This window comes from Hippopotamus amphibius, chromosome 5 (assembly GCF_030028045.1).
Source record: "Hippopotamus amphibius kiboko isolate mHipAmp2 chromosome 5, mHipAmp2.hap2, whole genome shotgun sequence".
Taxonomy (NCBI): Eukaryota; Metazoa; Chordata; class Mammalia; order Artiodactyla; family Hippopotamidae; genus Hippopotamus; species Hippopotamus amphibius.
This window is the reverse complement of record NC_080190.1, coordinates 43,708,721-43,731,555: the sequence shown is the minus strand read 5'-3', so window position 1 is coordinate 43,731,555 and position 22,835 is coordinate 43,708,721. Positions and strand designations below refer to the sequence as shown.

The 22,835-nt window shown below is 33.8% G+C and overlaps 1 protein-coding gene across 17 annotated transcripts in view; it reads left to right on the top strand.

Moving 5' to 3' along the window:
• Positions 1 to 22,835, top strand: part of PCDH15 (protocadherin related 15) — a 764,244-nt gene that overhangs the window by 661,673 nt on the left and 79,736 nt on the right. For all 17 annotated transcript variants that reach the window (XM_057735541.1, XM_057735540.1, XM_057735538.1 and 14 more), the window contains one exon: positions 14,463 to 14,590. In XM_057735541.1, the coding sequence (XP_057591524.1) occupies positions 14,463 to 14,590 (128 nt within the window). The remainder of the gene's footprint in view (positions 1 to 14,462; positions 14,591 to 22,835) is intronic.

Sequence of the window (22,835 nt, the reverse complement as noted above, 5' to 3'; positions counted from 1 at the left end):
AGCATGTCACGTGTTATTTTTTCAGTCCTAAAATCCCATGCTCAAGGTACATTCAAAGCCTTATATTTGTACTATAAATATATGATCACAGTTTTAGAAACTATATTCATACTTTATTACTTTAAAACTTGGAGTCTACTATATGAAAACTAATGCCATAAATCCTTTATATTATTTTTGTCTCAAACGTTCTGAGCATTTTATATAAAATATACAGTTGAGACAATTACATTTTTAAAGAAACAAACATTTATCTGTCCAAGAAAACAATTTAATTGTGTGAAAAGCTTTCCTTGGAAATGTGATTTTTAAATGGTTACAGAATTTTATTAATACATTTCTGAAGCTAAGTGCATTGGGGCAATGTTCTTCCATTGATCCCAAAAGTGATTTGCTGAACTGATGACAAAGATGTGTGGTCAACCTTTCTAAAGTAGAGTGTAGATTATAATATGTATCTCTTCACATGTGTTATGCAGAAAAAAATCACGTTACGTGAGGAAAACATTTTATATTGCTTCCATTGGCAATTAAAATTAAAATATTTGTCCAAGAGTGCATAAAATTGTTCTCCTTAACTTACATCCAAGATTAAATGCCAGGGCTTAAAGACAGGAGGTATAATTTTCTTTATTCATGAGAATGTCTGTTTAATTAATACAGTTAATTAAGTAGTTATTTTGTCTTTTTAGTCTGAATATCAATTGGGATTGGTCTGAATTTAAAATGGGAGACCATTCAGTCATTCACAGATATTTTTGCAACCTTATATTCTATTCCTGGGAACAGCAGTCATTTGGTTAATAATGAAGCCCTAAAACTATGCAATAGAAGCTCTATGCCTTTTGCTCCAAAAAAAACCCACATTTCAATAGAGGCAAACTAAGCCATATTAAATGCAGATGAAACTGTGCACAGTAGTGAAATCTGTTGTCATATATGTTATAGAAATATCAGTGTTTCCAGAAATGGAAAGCTTAAGCCACTATCTATACAACATAAGCATAAAGTTCATTTTAGTCATTAAAAATATGAGAAATAACACAACATTATAAATCAACTATACTTCAATAAAAATTAAAAATATGGGGAAAATTATCAGAATTTGCTGCTGAATACATTGTCCTCATTTTGTTTATGAGTGCAGTTATTGGCCCTCTACACTCTGTTGTTATATAATCAAGGTCAGGTCTTCTCTATAGGTTAAGGCAGCACAAATCTTTTTTAATATGTTGCTAAAGATTTAGATAGCTATTAGATTGATTTTATTTATTTTTATCTTTTATAAGAAATGAAAACATTCTTTTCTTTTGGTGACATGTTCTATTTTGCCAGCTTTAACAAGAAACCAAACTTACTGGTTGATTACTTTGAGAAAAAACGGGCTTCCCATCCATTAACAAGACCCAAGGAAATTTCAGCATTATGTTTAAATAATAGAGAGAAGTGTGGGGGAAAGTGTCACATAGGAAGATTGTAAATAGGTTGAACCTTCAGAAGTTTTCACTGTTTCAACCTCAGTGAGGTTCTCAATCCTGCTTGGCCTTTCCTAGGTCAAGTTAAACCAGATACAATGACCTTGTTATTTGTTAATTTGGCAAAAGAGGAGAATTAATGACCTTCCAGGGCCATCTGGCCAGTCTGAGAGACTGGTAGGAGAAAAGAGCAAAAGACTGAGTTTTAGTGAGGCCATTTATTTAGTGAGTGAGAGAAAGTTATAGCCATTGAAGAGGCCATGGAAAAAAAGGAGTGAAATTTCTGTAATGATGGTCAGTTAGTCACACGAAAGAGGGCATTGCAGCAAAGGTAGAAAATGGCAAAAACTGCAAATGTTACAGATATTCAAGGAAATGTATGACTGATAAAAATATGTTGGATGACACTTGGCATACACAGTGACTATAGCTAACATCAAATTAATAGAGAAGACCTGTATGTGGATGAAAGAGAAACTATAATAAATCAAGGATTTCTTGGTTACATCTACACAATAGACACAATTTTAAAATTTAGAGTATTCTTAAACATTTCTGATTTTATTAAATTTATATTTTTTGAGGTAAGCATTTCAGTTTAATTTACATAGCATAGAAATTTAAAGGCAGAAACTGAGAATTTTATGTTTCAGACATAAGAAACAAATTTAACCTGTCATTCTTTTTAATCATTATTCAAAACACAAGTCTAGTAGTCAATTCTTCTCCTGAAGCTAATTCATTTTTTTATTCCCAGGAACTTTTATAAGTTCAATTAATCAATCTTGTTCCTGCTTTTCTCCCCCTTGGTATCTTGTACCTAATTAGTTCCCTATGTAATATCTTTAAAATAATTACAGACAAACAATTTAAAGGAAATCATTATTTTAAATGCTGTCACTTTCAATTTTGAAAGTCTGCCACATTAATTTACGGTGTATGCTTGCCATCAAGATTTCCTGATAGAGATTGCTTTGTTTATATTTTATTAAAATGCACAAGACAGTTAGATACTCTAACCAGTCCAGCAGCTCAATTTCATTTATGGAAGATTCCTACTAGATGATATTCTATAAATATTAGGCTATACATGAGATTAAAAGACAAGAGGTAAATGAAAATTCTGTAAAAAATATTTATTATGAAAAATATTGTAATGCAGGTGATTTACCAACATCTCAAAATAAAAATAAAAATCTCAAAATAAAAATAAAAATCTCAAAATAAAAATAATCTTAATAGAATACCTGAAAAAAGGCAGATACCTAAAAATCTAATATAATAAATTAAGATTCCTGACTTTGGTATCAGACAGGCCTGGGTTTCAGATGCATCTTTGATCTTTACTAACCTTTCTAAGCTATAGAATCTTCAACATTATATGAAGATAAATATGTCTAAACCTCTTAGGGTGTTTGAGAATTTTAAGCAAAATGATGTCTGCAAAGTACTTACCTTATTAGAACACTGGAAACCCCTAATAAAAAAGCTATAAAAATAATAATGATTATTATTTTATTACTATAACTAGCTGTGACATGTTTGAGCGACACTTAAAAATATAGCAATCACATACTACAAGTGCTTCATTTACTCCTAAATTATAGTATACGAGGAGTACACATGTTCTCTTTGTATAAACAATGGTTATAGGCTGTAACATGTTAGGGACATAGTCATGACATCTTTTGGAGTCTTTAGATTTGAGTACCATTATCTTGATTGACAGCCAGATAATATATGTACAAAAATACAAACAACATTTTCCCCATAGAATGATCAAAATAATGTAATCATCCATGATAACAAAAGGGAAAATATGCTAAAATATAATACTTAAATTTTTTACAACACTAAACAGAAAATTTGCAATTTATAATGCCTTTTGGTACCTTGGGATGGAAAATCCAAACTTTTTCTGTAGGTCGGGAGATACAGTCCTCATTCTCTAATGTGGACTAAACTGGTCTTTCCACCTGTACTTGGAACAGTTATTTGGTTGGAAGCAACAAGAACCACTTCTAACTGCTTTATAATGAAAAGAACTTCTCAGTAGAATACTTGGTGGCTTGTACCAATCAAAGGAAAAGCTGAATAAGATCTAAGAAAGGACAAAAAAGAGATAAGTTCAGTAATCTTGGTCAGAAACTCAAAACACTGCTTTTGGGGGCAGTATCATCAAGACATTTGGGATCATGGACCTTGAAGCTCAAAGGTCAAGGGTCTGAAGGGGAGAATCTATTTGGCCTGGGTTGAGATATGTACCCCTGGCCAAGATTGGCGTTCAGAGCACTGTGACTGACAGTTCCACTATGAGCACATGGAATATGGAGTTACAGCAACCCAAGGGGAGAAAGGTGGAGTTCAAAGTCAAAAATAAGGGAGGAAGGGATGTTGGACAGACAAATCAAGAAAATTCTACTTTACTTTTTCAAAAATCAATTTAGGATCCAAATGTGTTTGAATGAAATGCTAAGGTGGGCAGTGTGGGGACAGGTGTAGAGGAGTGGCACGTTATGGGAAATTTATAGTGCTAGATCTCACATTCTGTCATAACAAAAAATTATTTTCAATTTTTACTGCAACTGATGCTTAAAATTTTAAGTATTTGATTACTTGAACTTTTGGAAGTTCATAAATTTATGTTACATCAAAAATTATTTTTCTTATGTTTTTGGAGACTGTTGTAATGCTTGAATTTAGTGACATATTGCAGAAACTATGAACCTCTATTTGACACATGTTTATTAAGTACTTTCTAAAGACTAAATTTAGCCTGTTCATTGCACTGAATAGTTTTAATTAAATTGCTTCATCTTGTATTGCCTCTACAATTTCTGCAAAAATCTAATTATTAAATATGTTGTCTACCAGATGACTAATAAACTAAGCAAAGATATGCAGATAAAGAATAATTAGAATGTGTTTTAAAAAGTCACTTTTCTCTTTAATCATTTCTTTTCAGTTAAGTCTTCACAACTATTGGATTGCCATATATGCATTCCTAATAAGGAAAAAATATCAAATTGTACACTTTAAATACATGCAGTTTATTGTATGTCAATTATATCTCAATAAAAGTTAAAAAAAAGTCTTCATGACTAAATTATAATGCCTGGGGAAATACCTTCCTACAAACAAATAAGAAAACAAGTAAGCAAATTCATTTGATTTTAGGGGGAAAAATATAGATTTAACTATCATCATCCAAGGCTTGTTGATGCAGAAAAAGTACATTCACCTGGTGTCTCTCCAGGCTTTTCAAATACAAGAGATGACATTTTAGAGAATGCATGGAAAGGAACCAATGAAGTTTATTTCAATTTTTTTTTTCATTTTTGTGTATATGATGTTTTAGTTTCCAAGCTTCTAATCATGGTTTGATCTTTCTGGTGACCAGCATCCATTCAGGAGCTGACCAAGAGTCACCTCATTAGAACCAACAGACATCCCTATCATCACCCAGGAAATTCCAAGGGATTTAGGAACTCAGTGTCAGACACTCCTATCACTCAGAAAATTACAGGGGTCTTAGGAGCTGTCTGTCAGGAACCAAGGTCAAAGACTAAATGTTAGAACAAAAGATTCTCCTAGTACCTCTACTTGCAGGGTTTTTAAGACCTCTGTGTCAAGAACCAGGCACAGATATATATATATATTCTTATTATATATAGATATATATATTCTTATTATTATGCATATTCACATGTGCTTAATATGTACATATATTGTATATATGCATACTTTTATACAATTTTACATAGTTTGCTCACTATGCAAATGTTTTGAAAATAGCATGTATTGAGCAGTTTTAATCTAAACCAGATTATTTACTTAGTCTTTCAGATGTTTTCCTGGTGCAGTTGAGAAGCTGCCTTGATTACCCTGGCCCCCATTCTATCACTCTGTATTCGCAGCCTGCAGATTTACTAAAATTTAGAAAGCTTTAGAAATCCCCTAGTAAAATGTTAGTTTCTCATGGTTTTAGGCATAGAAGTATATCTAAAAACCTAATACCTAAATATAAATAAAAATTTTATGCTAATTGACAGAAACTGTCCTGTCCCACTCCCCCCAGATCACAAAGTTTAGAGAGGCTTAAGGATTATGTTGGATTTTTAAAATTACCCAAACTGAAAGAAGGCCATAAAGTGAAATGGTTAAGGATATGTATTGTTAGAGGTTTGGGTGAGAATTTTCTGCCTTTTCCTAGTTGTGTAATCTTAGACACATTGTTTAATCTCTCCAGCCCCCATTATCTTCATTGATAAAATGTGGATTATTGATGGCACCATGTTACTATGGGGATGAATTGAAGTAATGCACAGAAAACATTTAGCCCAGGACCTTCTCAATTATCAAGTAATAATATTATCATTGTATTAGTCTGCTTGGGATGCCATAAGGAAATACCATAGACTACGTGGTTGAAGCAAAAGAAATGTTTTTCTCACAGTTCTGGAGGCTAGAAGTTCACGATGAAGGTGTTTGAAGGTTGGTTTCTGGTGATACCTCTCTTCCCGGTAGGTAGATGACCATCTTCTTGCAGTGTCCTCATAGAAGGGATTGGGTAGAGATACAGAGACAGAGTCAGGGCCAGAGACAGAGAGAGACAGAGAGAGAAGGAGGAAGAGAGAGTACTAGCTTTCTGGTGTCTCTTCTTATAAGGACACTAGTCCTTTTGGATCTGGTCCCCACACCTATGACCTCATTTAACCTGAATTACTTCTATAATGGTCCTGTCTCAAATATGGTCATATTAGGGGCTAGAGCCTCAACATATGAATGTGAGGGAGACACAATTCAGTATATAACAACCATTAGTGACCAGAGTCAGTAATTGTTTGTACATAAAAGAAAACTACAAAAATTCCCATGTTTGCAATATCACAGAATTTTGCTTTTCCTCAATTTGTCATCTGTGAGGACCCTAAAAATTTTTTGTTTCCTAAATATACTGTCTTATCTGAATTTTACATTTTTTAACAAAAGCCTGTTGTAAGCAGAAAAAAATCTCCCCCTTTCCAAAAGATGTCCATGTCCTAACCCTTGGAGTTTATTGAATATGTCACCTTTCATGGCCAAAGGACTTTCCCAAGTGTGATTAAATTAAGGATTTGCGATGGTGCAGTTATCTCGGATTATCTAAGTGGCCCCAATGTAATTATGAAAGTCCTTATAAGTGAAATAAGATAGGACAGTCAGTGTCAGAGTGTTGCAACAGGAGAAGGACTCAATCAGCCATTGCTAGCTTTGAAGATGGAAGGGGACCACGAACCAAGGAATGCAGGCAGGCAAATTCTAGCAGCTACAAAAGGCAACGAAACAGATATATCTCTATAGCCTCCAGAAAAGAATGTAGTCCTCCTCATGTCTTAATTTTAGACGAGTGATACCCCTCTGCCCTATAAAATTCTAAGATAATACATTTGTATTGTTTCAAGCCACTAATTTACAGAAGCAATAGGAAACTAATATGATGCTCATATTTTCTTTGCATAAAAGAGAAGAAACTTCTACCTGTGCTGCTATTAAATACTTTAACATATTATTGAAAATGTTACTTTTTTCTCTTCCTTCAGCAGTGCTATAGGCATTTATAAATCCTTCAAATCATTAGTCATTATTCAGACTGATAACCAAATATAGAAGGAGTGACTGCAATAGTCTGACCTTTGAAATAGAATTCTCTCTCTCTCTCTTTGTGGCGACCGGGAGCTACCCTTCGTTGCGGTGAATGGGCTTCTGTTGTTATGGAGCATGGGCTCTAGGCGTGCAGGCTTCAGTAGTTGTGTCACATGGGCTTAGTTGCTCTGTGGCATGTGGGATCTTACCCGGACCAGGAATCAAACCCGTGTTCCCCGTATTGGCAGGCAGATTCTTAACCCCTGCGCCACCAGGGAAGTCCAGAATTATCTCTTTATTCAGAAACATTTGGTTTCTACTATTTGCTTGCCTGTGTTCTAGAAACTGGTGGGAAATGAACTCTGATCTCTAATGGACAGTTATCTTGTTTTTATTATAAATCTTATTTGTATTATGAAGAGAGACTTGAATATGAATTTTTGCCAAGTCTGGATATAAAGTCTGGCTCTTCCTTATAATAGTGACTTAATTTCTTTAAGTCTTAATATCTTTATCCGTAAAGCAGAAATGACAATCCACTTCATGGATCATTTAAAAGGTTTTAAAGAGGTGTTGTAGACAAAAAAGCCAGTACAAGGACTAATACAGAGAAACTGTTTAAAAAAGAGCAATGCATTTTCCTTTCCTTCCATTAAAATATGGTAAGCCAGAGTTGGCTTATTTTTTTGGCTTAATTTTTTCTTGATGAATTCTTTTCTACCTTTTTAGACAAAGCTCCTTTATAGTCTCAAGAAAGAAGAGCGTAATGTTCCTTTCTAGTGTGTGTTTGTGAGTGTGGGAGGGGGGTGTCTACGTGTGCTTAGGGACAGGCATGACAATTCAAGACTGCCTATGTGACATTAGTCACAACAGTTAGTGTTCCTTTTCAAGTGCTTAGTAAATTGCATTTTCAATACACAATCTTTTTGGTTTTGGCTTTGTTTTTTATTTATTTACATAATTTACCAAGTTTATCCATCATTGCTTCTATTTAAATAAAACAACTTTGGGCTTAAACAGATGCTCTTGTCTTTGACTATGTGCAAAAACACAGAGTTCATTTAATGGTCTGTTCAAACATAATTATTTTTTTCTCAGCTGTGATTTTGAATTTTAGAATAAAAGGATTCTTTATAGGCTTGTAATGTCCACAGAGTATTTTTACATCAAATACTGTATGGTGTGTGTCTTAAAGACTATTGACTTTTTTAAATGATTTCTTCATAAATTTATAGTCTTGGCATGTAAACAAAAGTATGGATAATTAATATGGCAATTTTACTGTCTCCCAACAGTATTTCATACTATTTAAATTCCTCTATTTGCAGTAAAAATATATGTATTTTTCCACTACATTATTTGATATTCTTTATATAGTATCCCAAATGAAAAAATTTTCTTTTATGTTCAATGCTAGGAATTATTATTATTATTTTTTAAATATGGTATTACTATTCTTCCTCATTCAGATAATAATAATAATAATAATACTTTCTCTTTCCTCCCTTAAGAGTCAGGAAGCTCTGAGGCATTTGAAATAGTGAAGCCATCATGTACTATATTTAGTGCTTTATATGTATTCATTCACTTAATCTAGTTACTTATGTATTATTACTGCCATGTTGTTATTGAGAAACTTAAGCTCAGAAAGAGTAAGTAACCAATGTAAGGTCACATCGTGTACATGTACTCTACAGCTTGTGCTTAAATTTGTTTATTTCTCATTTTGCAACTACAGCAGTTGTATTGGTCCTTATGGGTCCTGTATTAAACTGTTTTTGTGTAAAGAGTTGGAGTTTAATAGATACAAGTGAATTAAAATATTGTCTGTTTATTCTGAATGGAAACATACTCAGCTAAAAGTCATCATTCCCTTTGCAGATGCTTCTAAATTCATCAGTGTAGTCCCACAGGATTAGCACAAGGTGCTAGCAATGCCAATGAAAAGAAACAATATTGCATTCTTAGCTTCTATTTTGATAGTTACTGTTTACAAGGAAACTTAGTTTATTAAATTTAGTAATGAGAAAAATATGTTAATATGGACACAAAGCCAAACTTTAATTAATATTTAGAATATTACTCTCCTGATTATCTCATCATGAGAGTTGTAAGATTGTCAATGTTGTCCTTTCTTCACTAAAAGACTTAGCTAAAAATCAAGTGTATATTTTAGTAATCTGAGTGTAAATTTTCGAAGCCAGTAGTTACATGTGGTTATGTCTTTAATTCAGTTATTAACCTTTCAGCAAACACATACATAAAAATGTATGTTTTAGATACAAGCACTTAAAATCATGCAAAAACTAATTAAATCAATGTCAAAGCTAAATTAGAAAACTATTAAAATGAACCTCAAAAATAGTCTGTCTTGCTGCCTAGCCACTTAAAATAAACATTATACATAAATATGACTAAGTACAATTCCTGCAGAGCAAAAAGCTGAGAGATAAGAAACAGTGACTTTTCTCATTCTAACATACTTAATAATTTATTTTTCAAAAGATCATGTAAATGTACTATATTCCTGCTAATTCCATCTAATGAACACACTATAACACATTTCTTCTATACTTTTTATTCAAACTATTTTCTTAGTGAATATCTATAAACACTTTAGTAAGATCAGATTAAATGCTTATCTCAGATGATCCTTTTGTTCTTAAACATTACTTTATCTATAGGAACAGTCATTTATCTGGCACATAAACTAGGGCAGAGGAACACAGAGGATGTTAACAGTTAACAAGACTGTAAGTACAAAGAATCTTCAAGGTAATTCCAGACAGAACATGGAATGGTTTTAGATTTAGTATTTTCCTAATATTAAACTTTAAAAAAAATCTGTTATCTTTAAGAGAGATACTCTTACACTTAACAACAGCATGCAGTTGCTTGGTACTATGATTTTTAAGGGCTTAAACATGTATCATCTCATTTCATTTATAGGGATAAAATACAGTGATTCATTTTATTTAAGTGAATATAGAGTAGGAGAGTGGTAGCAATTTTAGTCTAATTAAACATTTATTAAATAGCTACTGTGTAGAAGTCATGGTGCTTCTAAAATTTAGTTTGCCAGTAAAGCACATACAAAAAATAGTACTGAAGGAAAAAATAGCATAAAAGATATTTGTGTTTGTGTGTGTGTGTGTGTGTTTGTGTATCACTTTAAAGAGGATCTAATTTTGATCTCTTGGCACCAGGAAAGTAACAAACATGTAAGTCTGGTATTCCAAGCATTCTTTCCAAATTTCTGTGCAATAGAACTACATTATGATACAATTAAAAAAAAAATCTGTGTAATCTGTTAGACCATGAAGAATATTTAACAATAAGAAAAATGCCATCCTTGGCTTCAAAGTTTTACAGTCTAGTCTAGCGTATGTTTTGTATCAAGCTAAACTCCTGTATTCCCAAGCATGACAGTCAATATATCTTTGATGTTTATGTGCTAGTAATAATTAAACATATGATTGGACTTCAGAGTATTCAGATTGAGGGAATGACAGGAACAGATGCCAACAGGCAGTGACAGGGGTGGAGGTGAATGGGATTGAACCCCTGACTTTAAAAAACTCAGTGGGAGTGGCAATGACCAGTGTTGCAGTCCATTTTGATTGAGTCCCGTATTGCAGGCTTGTGCATGTACATGGGCTCAGGAGAAGGCATTATTGCATGTTTACACAAACTTTCCATTTTATCTTTACTCCTGTAACCAATCTCTCTCTCTCTCCCCAACCCCCTCTCTTATTTTAAGTAGGGTTTTTCAACCTCATCACTATTGACATTTAGGACTGGATAATTTTTTGTCACAAGGGCTTGTCCTGTTCATTATGGGATGTTTCTCAGCATCTCTGGTCTCTATCAACTAAATTCCAGTAGCATTGCCCCCACTTCCCCACCTTCTGCAGTTATTACTACCAAAAATGTCCCTGGATAGGCAAAATCAATCATAGTTAAGAACCACTGCTTTAACTCCTTGGATCATTATTCAGAAAGTATCTTATGAGAACCCAATGCAATGTAGGCTATAGGTTGGTCATGTGGTTAGAAGAAACAGATTCATCTTGCGAATAATAAGGGTTCCCTAAGAAGAGAAAACCAGCAGCACACAATTAATTATTAAAAGGAAAGGAAAGGGAAAACAATCCAAACCACATTTCATCTTGAAAAGCATAGAGTCAAGTTAAAGTTAATGATATTTTGACTATCAGTTACTCTTCTGAACATTTTCACCTTGTTTAGGATGTCTAACATAGAATGGAAGATCTATTCAAGGAGTTTTCTTTCTGATTCCTATTTCCTTTTCTGAGCTTTACTTAGTAGTTCTGTTTTCTCTCTCTCTCTTTTTTTTTTTTTTTGAGAACTTTTATTGAGATACAGTTAACATACAATAAACTACATATGTTTATAGTGTACAATTTGGTATTTTTTTTCTTATTAGTAATGTATATATGGCAATCCCAATCTCCCAATTCATCCCCCCCAGCCCTCCCCACTTGTTGTCCATATGTTTGTTCTCTACATCTGTGTCTTTATTTCTGCCTTTCAAATCGGTTGATTTGTACCATTTTTCTATAGTCTGCATATATGTGTTAATATATGATATTTGTTTTTCTCTTTCTGACTCACTTCACTCTCTATGACAGTCTCTAGGTCCATCCATGTCTCTACAAATGTCCCAGTTTCAGTGCTTTTTACAGCTGAGTAATATTCCACTGTATATATGTACCACATCTTTTTTATCCATTCATCTGCTGATGAACATTTAGGTTGCTTCCATGTCCTGGCTATTGTAAATATGCTTTCTCTTTCTTTAAACTAATAAGTCCCAGGAAGGGAGCTCACATTTCCTTGCCTCAAGGGTCATTTCTGGAACTTCCTGATTCACTGAACCCAAAGGTACTGTCCAAATCAAAGGTTCTCTCCTACAAAATGGGAGAAAAAAATGCCAGTGAAGGAAAGGAAATGAGGCACTGGGCCCCAAAGTGCATAGAAGAGTACGATGTTTTTTAACCAAAACACTTGCCAAGCAATCTTTCATCCAGCTTATAATTTCTTCCATCTCCTGTGGTTCTCCTTGGAAGACTCTCATTGTCTCACCCAACCAGAAGGGAGACTGCAGGAAGGTATCAGGTCATCATGGACTTGTGTTGTTCTTTTCACTATATTCTCTTATCCATTTTATCAACACCACTTTCTTTTCTCCCCCAACCCACCCCACATCTTTCTTTTTTGTTATGTGCTTCATAACTACCTTAAATAAAGGATATAATAAGGAGGAAAAAAGATTCTGCAAATACTTACGGAGGTAAATAGTAGATTCCCTTAAATGAATTTAAATGAGAGTTGCTTCCAAGTTTCTGCCTTAGAAATAATAAAAAATCAAATTAGGTGAAAAATCATGATACAGTCCTTAGTCCTTACACACATGTAGTGAAAGTATGTGAGCCTCAGAAATCTGTGGGATCATGTACTTGTAGGTTAATGAATCAGAAAATCTAAGTGAATGCTATTATAGTGATTAAACTATGGGGGTACACTTTATTGTTTGGACTGGCCAACATTTATTTTATGTTTTTTGATTAGATACATCACAATTTCCACCCCCCTGCTTTATTCAGGTATAACTGACAAATTAAATTGTATATGTTTAAGTTGTACAATGTGGTGTTTTGATATATATATATATATATATATATATATATATATATAGAAATGATTACCACAAGTTAGTTATCACATCCATCAACTCACACAGATACTATTTGTGTCCTCTGTGTGTCATGTGTGTGGTGAGAACATTTTAAATCTATTCTCTTTGCAGATTTAAGAACACAGTACAGTATTATTAACTATCATTACCATGCTATATATTAGATCCTCAGTTAGTTTGATTCATTTTTTTCAAATATCAAATTAGCTCCTTTGATTCCAGAAGTTAAAAATTGTCTGCTACTAAGATGAAAATGGGTTTCATTTTGGATGAACTCTGTTGGTGGCTGACCAGGGTGCAATTTGGAGCCCTAGCACTGTAGGATAGAGAAGCATAGTCTGTCATTAGCCTTACTTCCCTGCTGGTACCCTTCTCTGTTGACCTAGCACATTTTTCATTTTGATTTTAGCTTGTCCAGTTCAAAATTGGTAGGAAAGAGACAAGGAGGGGAGAAACTAAATGAGTAGCAGCAGGACAGGGGTAAAACCTTGTGGGTTAACGCTCTTGTCTCACTGACCTTTCCCAAGTTATGCAAAAAGGACACTGTTTCTGAATTCTTACTAGGACAATGAAGATTATTCATTCATTTATTTAATCAACACATATACACCCACGATCCACCCACTGTGCTAGTAGGTTGCTGTTAATTAGTTATAGGTGAGGGTGCAATAAAGCAATAAAATCCGGATGTGCTTGATAGTTTATCAATTGCTATATATTTGATCCTACTTGAAATGCATGAGAAAAGTTTACTTAGATAATACATCAGAATACTTATGTAATTTGAATCTAATTTTTGCAAAATGTTTACCACTTATTCCTCATTTTATCTGGTTTGTAAGTTGTTTTCATTTATCAAATTCTTTGTAAAGGGTCATTCATGGATTAGTAAAAAGTGCTACATTTCTCCTTAAAACTGTGATGATTGAGGGAGTGAGACTTAAAACTGTGATGATTGAGGGAGTGATGATGAAATGTAGTCTTAATGGTATATTTAATATCATTTGAATTACAAAACCCAGTATTTATAAGTCATACAATAATCATCTCTCCAGATACATCTTTTCCAATGAATGCTAGATAGCCTTTAGTGCAAAATAAAACTTGTTTTCCTTTTGTGGAAATAAGCACCTCCCCCAACCATTGTTTACTTTTAATCATATATATATGCATATATATAAAATACTATATTTAAAGCTAAGAGAATACCATTGCTAATTTTATACTTAAGGACAAAAATATTTATTTAATTTATGGCAGACTTTATTATTTCATAAGGTGTTTTATATATTTGTGTCACTTTAGTGTAATTTGTAATGTATGTGAAGTATTTCTGAATGTGAATAGTTTGAATTGTTTTATTAAAATTAGCAGAACACAATACTCTAGTGCCTATTAATCAAGCAAGATGAATTAACTAGACATTATGATTAAAAGAAATGGCCACAACTTAACATTATGATGCCAAAAACATCATTGTCAATGTCCTCTGTGGGTATGGGGTATTAAGCATGCCAACTAGGAATGACTTCCTGATTTGTTACTTACATTGTTCAAAAAAAAGTACAATGATTATTTAGTCCAGCCCATCTTTTTCTAATGAATGACCATCAATAAAAAATATATTATTTCTTTTCCTGCAGGCAATACAGCTAAAGTGTTTATTGAGATTCAGGATGAAAATGATCATCCCCCAGTGTTTCAGAAAAAATTTTACATTGGAGGTGTATCTGAAGATGCAAGAATGTTTGCTTCTGTGCTCAGAGTTAAGGTATGAGAACATTTATTAAGATACAGAACTGAAAAGTAAAAACAAAGAGCTCATATTTTGTAGATAAACTATAATCATGTAGTTTATATTAACTGAATACATATTCATAGTTTAAACAAAAGTCTGAAGCTTACAGATATATGAGTTTAATTAGTCAAACTAAATACAAACTAATTGTGAGGTGAATACTAAGCAACTTTTTGTGCTTTATTTTTTACTATAAAAATAGGAACAAAATATTTATGATGTTTTACATTGAATAAGATATTAAAATGTACATTTTCCTAGTAGATTTGTATACTTTTAGTATTAAGGTTTAATTTACAATAACTCCAAAGATTCTCAAAATGGAGTTTCTTGTAGCAAATATAAAATTACCATTTTCTAATTGAAGAAATAATGTAATAAATTTTGTAATTCTTTTTTCTGAAATATTTTTTTTAAATTCAAGATGCTAGTTAAATCATTGTAAAAAAATAACACTAACACTACTAACATTAGTACTTTAGTAAAGATTTTTAAAAACTTTGATATGTCACAGATGTTTTACTAACCTAGTTAGAATTTAAAAACACAATATCATCAAGTTGATAATTTTCAAATTTTCTTCAGTTCATTATCAAATATGTTTTCAGATTTTTCATTAGTTAGCAGTACATAAATTTGAAATATTTTATAACGAAGAAATAAATGTGTAAATATTGCATTATGCTGAGGAAATTTTTATAGACTATAGGATTTCAAAGTAATAATTACAGAGTTATATTCCTGAAGCTATTTTAATAGTCACTTTTTACATACAAACATAAAACCTGAATATCTCTAAACAAATCCAGCTGTTGATTGCCTCTAGTTTTGAACATGAGTAGTTGCCTTTCTTTCCCTATTACCAGGAGCACCATGATTGAGCTCTTCTTACACATGATTTTATCACCTTAACATCCTTAAGTAAGAAAGAGAAAAATCAGCCAAGCAAATAAAGGATGTGCTGTGCTTGCAAAATAACTCGTCCACAGTGCCAAATTCTGACTCCTGATTTGAACACCAGTTGCAACTAAAATTGGTCTACAAATTTAAGTCAGTCACATTATATCCAACTCGCATTATGATTTACAAGTAACAGTTCTTTATAGTTGATTTTTATCTTATTTTACATTTTAGTCCTATTAATGATTGATTCATTTAGCTTATTTATTTAGTTGATAAATAATTTTTGAGTGTCATAGTGTGCATAGGTCTAGAAGTTGGACATAGAGCAATTGAAAAATAATCAAACGAACAAAAATCCCCCAAACTTCCCACCCTACTAATGCAACCAATCTAATAGAAGAAACAAATTGTAGATCAAGACAAGAGTAGCTATTAATATATACCCATGTGGTCAAAAGCAAGACGTGTCTATTCTTAGGTAAGGAGCATTCTGGACATTCTGATATAAAGTCTCTAAAGCTGGAGGGAACTTGGGTAGGTCAGTGTGACTAATAAAGACTGGTTGAGAATGATATTGGAAATGCAGCCCAGGACTAAGATATGGGATTTATTCTAAATGTGTTTAGAAAGAAAGTCTTAGAATGGTTTTGTCTAGAAGTGTGACATAATCCAATATAAAAGGATTATTCTGGATGTTGTGCAGGGTGGGGAGTGGGAATAGATACACAGTGTTTTTAGACAAGAGTAGAAACAGAGCCCAATGTATCACTAGTTTAGGCAAGATTTGGTAGTGGCTTGAACCATGGTGGTAGAATGGGGAGATGATGAGAAGCAGGTAAAAAGAAAGCCAGAAGGATTTGTTGATGGATTATATGTGGGGCATTAGAGGAAATCAAGGATGACTCTGAGGGGTTTGTTCTGAACAGGTCCCCATCACTTCTTCAGGTTTTATGGTGCAGAAATCAAGTTCATTTTTGGAAATTTTATGTTTGTGAGGCTTTTTCAGTATGCAAACATAATTCTTGGTAAGGTAGTTACAGATGCTGATTTAGATTCAGAAAAGAAATTGTAGGCCAGGATGAAATCATGATATCAAGAAAATGGGTGTAGGTAGGTAAGTCCGGGACTTCCTTAGTGGTCCAGTGGTTAAGACTTTGCCTTCCAATGCACGGGGTGCGGGTTCAATCCTGGTCAGGTAGCTAAGCTCCCACATGCCTCGCGGCCAAAAACCAAAACATAAAACAGAAACAATATTGTAACAAATTCAATAAAGACTTTAAAAATAGTCCACATCAAAAAAATCTTTAAAAAAAAAGTCCAAAGACTAAGCCTTAGGAACTCAAGCACTGACAGATCAGGAAGAGGATTCATTAAATGATGCTGAAAAATTGCTGCCATACGGTAGCAGGAATACTAGGAAAAATATATAATAGAGTCCCTTAGACTCATAAGAACTAGATTGACAAAGAAGGGAGTGATCAACTGTCAAGCGCTGCTGTAATTAGAATGCCCTGTGGATTTTTACATGACCACTTATGCTAATAGAAGTAATATTGTAGTGGAGAAAAAAATAAGCTAAATGCTAACATATTCCATTAATAAAGGGGGTTATTCAAGAAACCTGTAGGTAATGGCAGTAAGAGAATTTAATGGGTAATATTATCTGATGATGGTATTTACTTCAGAAGAATTGAAAGAAGGTGGCAAAGGAGATGGAATAATGTTCTAGAAGCAATGATTCAGAGACAGGATATCTGCCACCTGTCTCCTCTGGACATTGTGCTCGGTCAAATATGGGAGCCGACTTTTCAGTCAGCCTTAGAAAGCAGTATCTTATGTAAGGGAGAGGTACAGGGTGGGAGGAATCAAAAAGTAATAATAATATTCAGAGGGAAGTTTGAATATTTAGGGGATATTGCTGATGATGGACTGTGCATTACAAGGAATCCTGGTGAAAGATTGGTGGTGGAGGTAAAGGTGAAGTGGGAAACTGAGTTGCATTAGGGTGTGTGAAGAGCTACATGGGAAGAAATATCTGGGGGGTGAGAGATGTCCCAAGAATTCTGTAGGACAGTCCTTTCTTCAATTGATCAGTGGGTTATTCAGCTTAGGGAGAGAGGTTCTTTTCAGGAAACCAATTTCATGCAGTATAGTATTCTGTGTAGGAGGGAAGACAGAAAGAGAGAGACAGAGAAAGAGTATGTGAGGAAAAGCATAGCAATATATTGATGCGAGTATATGCTGTAATGATCAATTCAGTTAGAAAAGCACAAATTGTTATGTGGATTCAAGGGAAGGAGACATTTTCATTGATGAAAGAACATGAAAGGTTTCCTGGGGGATGAAGAACTTGAGTGGCACTGAAGAGTCATTAGACTTTCTCAAAGTGAAATAAATGAGGAGGATAGTCTAAGCAGAGGAAACACAAAGCCAAACCCAGAAGAAACAAAGTGCAGAGAGTGTTTGTGGAACAGTGATAAGAGGCAGGGACCTTAGGAAGTGATAGGGGTAATAAATCTTCAGTGGTCAACATTTTCAAGTGCTGCCTTTAGCCTTGAAGACTGGAAGTTTCTTCTTTCCAAATTTAATCAGAGTAAAAATGAGTTAAACAGTTCTTCTCAATTCATACTAAAAGCAGCAAAAAAAAATGTTATTAGAAAAAGCCCTGGATGAGGGCCAGCCAAGCCCTGATCTTGGCAGAAAGATGATTAAAAAAACAAGAAGCAGCCTAAAATTGTGAAAGAGGCTTTTTACCACTTACTATATAATATTGGGGTAATGGTAGATTTTATCCACCACACATGCAAGTTAAATTTTTTTAGCCCATTATGAAATGCATAGCGATAAATTTTTTAAAATTGTGTTATGTGTGGGAAGGGGAAGAGGAAACATATTACCAGATTGACTGAGAAGTATGAGAATAAAATATCAATGAATAAAACTATACTTATTATTTTCAAATATGGACAATGGATTAAAGGCATTACTAAGAATATGTTAGGAGAGAGACAACACAATGAGAGTGTTACTGAAATTAATTATCCAATATAAGTAATAGTAAAAGAAGGAAAATTTTGTGTATATATATATATGTATATGTATATATAGTCTGAAATGGCATATCTAATATGCTTAGAGACCTATTTAAAGTTTTTTTTTTAGAAAATATACATTGTGTACCTAGTGTGTGCTGAAAATACAGAGGCAAACAAAACAGACTATCCCTCTGCCCTTAGAGAGTTAGCATTCTAATAAACTAGACCAAAAAAGCAAGTAATTATTAAGGATTTTATTTATACAAACATGTAAAGATTTGGATTCTGGCTCAATAATTTGAGTGTTCATATCATGTTAAAGTAATTCTTGGATTGTGTCAAAGGACACAGAACAAAAGAATTAATTAGGGACTATCTGATACATTTGCTATGGTTTAATGCTGATAACTCTGTCACAACTGATTCTACAAAATTGATTTCCATTGATTGCACCAATCAGTCATCTTAATTGCAGGGAGAGAGAGAAGAAGATCAACTTGTAATTTTTCTCTTCAGTCTTTAATACAAGAATTAATGTGAGTTAATAGTATCACCCTTAGCATATACCCAAAAGATTTGAAAGCAGGGACTCAAACAGGTATTTGTGTATCAATGATCATAGCAGCATTATTCACGATAACTAAAAGGTGGAAACAACCAGTATGTCCATTGATGAATGAATAGATAAATGAAGTGTGGTGTATTGGAGTATTATTTGGTCTTAAAAAAAGAAGGAACGTGTGGCATGTGCTACACCACGGATAAGCCTTGAAAATGTTATGCTAAGTGAGATAAGCCCAACACAGAAGGACAAGTATTGTATGATTCCATTTGTATTAAGTTCCTGGAGTAGTCAAGTTCATAGGGAAGAAAAATAAAATAGTGGTTGCCAGGGTCCATGGGGAGGAGAGATTAGAGAGTTATTGTTTACTGGTTACAGAGTTTCAATTTGGGAAGATGAAAAAGTTGTAGAAAAGAACAGGGGTGATGGTAGCAGAACAATGTAAACGTACTTAACATAATTGAATTTTACACTTAGAAATGTTTACAATTATAATTTTTTTTTTAATTTTTGGCTGCATTGAGTCTTCATTGCTACATGTGGGCTTTCTCTAGTTGTGGCAAGTGGGGGCTACTCTTTGTTGTGGTGTGCATGGGCTTCTCAGTGTGGTGGCTTCTCTTGTTGCTGAGCATGGGCTCTAGGTGCACGGGCTTCAGTAGTTGTGGCACTCAGGCTTACTTGCTGCACAGCATGGGGGATCTTCCCAGACCAGGGATCAAACCCATGTCCCCTGCATTGGCAGGCGGATTCTTAACCACTGCACCACCAGAGAAGTCCCTAGAATCATAAATTTTATGTGATATATATTTTATCACAGTAAAAGAACATCTCGAAATTAGGACAAGGAGCATCACCAATATTAATAGAATATGAAAACTTTTCAAAGCTACTACTCTTCAGTGGTATCCATTCCTCTTATGTTGACTTGAATGTGAATCTTACATTCAGAATCAGAAATAAAGACTTGTTAGTCTATTTATTTTTCTTGACTATATCTGCAGTTTTAAAACACTTTATTCCCCAACACCTCATCAGTGGTCATCAGCACAGCTACCACAGTTTAGCAGGGCTGCTCACTGTGGGGCTATAGCACCCCTTCTCAGACTTCAAGGAGTACACATCAGAACCTACAGTATCTTGCATGTTGGAAAATCCCCCAGAAAATTCTGACACACCCTTTTTTGGGGGCAGACCATTAGTTGCATATTGCTAACTGAAATATGGTAATGAAAATGCTAATGAAAAATGACAGATAAATTTCATTATATCAGTATAATGGACTACAATGACAAAGATGCTACAAGTGATTAAGAGACAAGCAGTTAGCTGAAAGCAAGTATTTGCAACATATATTTTTTTAAAAAGGCTCAAAGAAACAGTTTCCAGAATATGGAAAGAACTTTAAAACAACTATTTGCCCAATTAAAAACGAGGTTGAAAAGTCATGAATATTTGTCATATTATTTAAATTTTTCTGTGTGAGGTAAGAAAGATTAAGCTAGACCTTTGAATATTAACTTTTTTGTTCCTCTTGGGCTGCTGGAAAAATATCAGTCAGTGCATATTACTTGTTAATAACAATGACTGCCATTTATTCATCTTTATTACTTTTCTGAGAACTATGAAAACCCCTTTACTTATTTTAGCCTACAGAATGTATTTAAACAAGCTAACAAATAAAACAAACAAATAAACACACTTACCTATAAGGTAGGTGCAATTATTCCTTGTTTTATTGCTGGAAAAACTGAAGATTCGTAATGTTAAGTAACTTTCCAAATATTACTCAGCCAATAACCAATGAAGTCAGAATTGAAAATCTAAGTTTACCTTTGTTCAAGGCCTTTTCTTGTAATCTCTATATCACATTGCTTTCCATGGAAAGTGTGGAGTAGAATCTTGGCAAGGGTAGAATGTTGGCAGAAAATAATAACAAATTAAGTTTCTATGAAAAAATTGGAGATAATTTACATGGCAACTAATTGCTTCTCAAATGGAGTTGACCTCTGTGAATTATGACCCCCTCTACTAAGGTAATAAGTCAGATATGGTTTTAGGAACACTTTTCAGTTTATTAACTAATTTTTCTAGTTTATTGCATGTCTTTTTAACTGCAGTAGCCTAATTTAATACAAATATAGGGACAAGTTAAATATGATCAAGATTAATTTAAATATCTCTGAAGTATGAAGATATTTTCCAGAAGTTAATGCCATAAGGATTAATCCCTCTCTGTAAGTTGCAGATATGAAAAATTCATTGTCAGAAAAACTGAATTAAAATGTTGACTTGATGTCTACTGAAAACCAGAAAGAGCATGAACATTACGTCTTTGAGTTAATAAAGAAGCCAGATTCAAGAAATTTATGAACTGAAAGAAATACTTCAGAAAAGCATCAAGAAAGGGAGAATTCTGACCAATCTCTAATTCTTTATCATTGTCTAAGTAAGAATAGAATGATGGCAAGAGATTTTAGCAGAATGATTCTTGTGAGAGAAAAAAGTCCCAGCCATGGTTAGAAGATGCAAATTTCTTCAGTGGCAAAAACTATAGAAATATGCAAGACTAACAATGCAGAGAGCAACATAATTTTCTTCTAGACAGAGATAAGGGCCTCTGAGGGATCCTGGTCCTTGGCCCTCTGCCTGCTCATATGGGTCTAACAGAAAACAATTCCAGCACACCTGTGAGGGTTTAGCATGTGTTTCCCCAGTGTAGCATATTTTACTGGGCCAGACTCATACCTGGCTTATGTCAAAAATGGCACTAATAGCAAACACTTACCCTCTGTTTACACTATACTAAGTACTCTAGACACATGTCAGGAATTAACTCATATATTCCCCTCAGAAACCCCATGAGGTAGCCACTATTATTATTCTCAATTTACAGATGAGAACACTGAGTCATAGAAACAATATGTAACCTGCCCGATGTGTATAGCTTGTCCATAGTAAAGCCAGGGTTCATAGCCAGGCACTCTAGCCCAGAGACAGTGCTCTGCCACCTCCCAGGTAGAAGAGCACCTGGCTGGAGTCCAATCACTTGGATTCAGTCCCAGATCTGCCCTTAACTCTATGGAACATGACACTCCATCACTCTCGGCCATGGCTGTCTTCTCTTATGCAAATACTGCTTTAGAGCTAGGTGCCTTTAAATGTCTTTAACCGTTTCTGATGGTTTGCATGTTATTTACCTTGGGAAAATAGTGGCATGGAAAAACAAAAGCCAAGTACCCTGAGAGAATTGTTATATCTGAGAACTACATTTTAAAGGTCAAATAGTCTACATTACTGAAATCCAAAGCACCATTTATGTCTCACAGTTTTTATGGTTTATGACACTTGAAACTGGTGGATTATTTTATGACAGTTTTCTCCCTAGCTGCTCTATATAATAGAGATGTAAACAATACCAGTCCAAATTAAGGTCTCATGAAATAGTAATTTTGATTGCCCTTTGCCAATTCTGGGAAACCCAGCTTTATACAAACACTACTTATTGTTTCAAGAGTGGTGTTTCTTAGATCTTACTAACCATTGGTTTCGTTCATGATTACCATGCCATCTAATCTTCTATGGTTTGTACCTTGAACAAAGTGAATGTACATAGGTGCCTGCGGGCTAATTGCCTTCTTGGCTATAACCCTATAACTGAATATATATATATATAATTTAGACATTATATTGTTATCCTGTATCTATGTGCTTGTTTTCT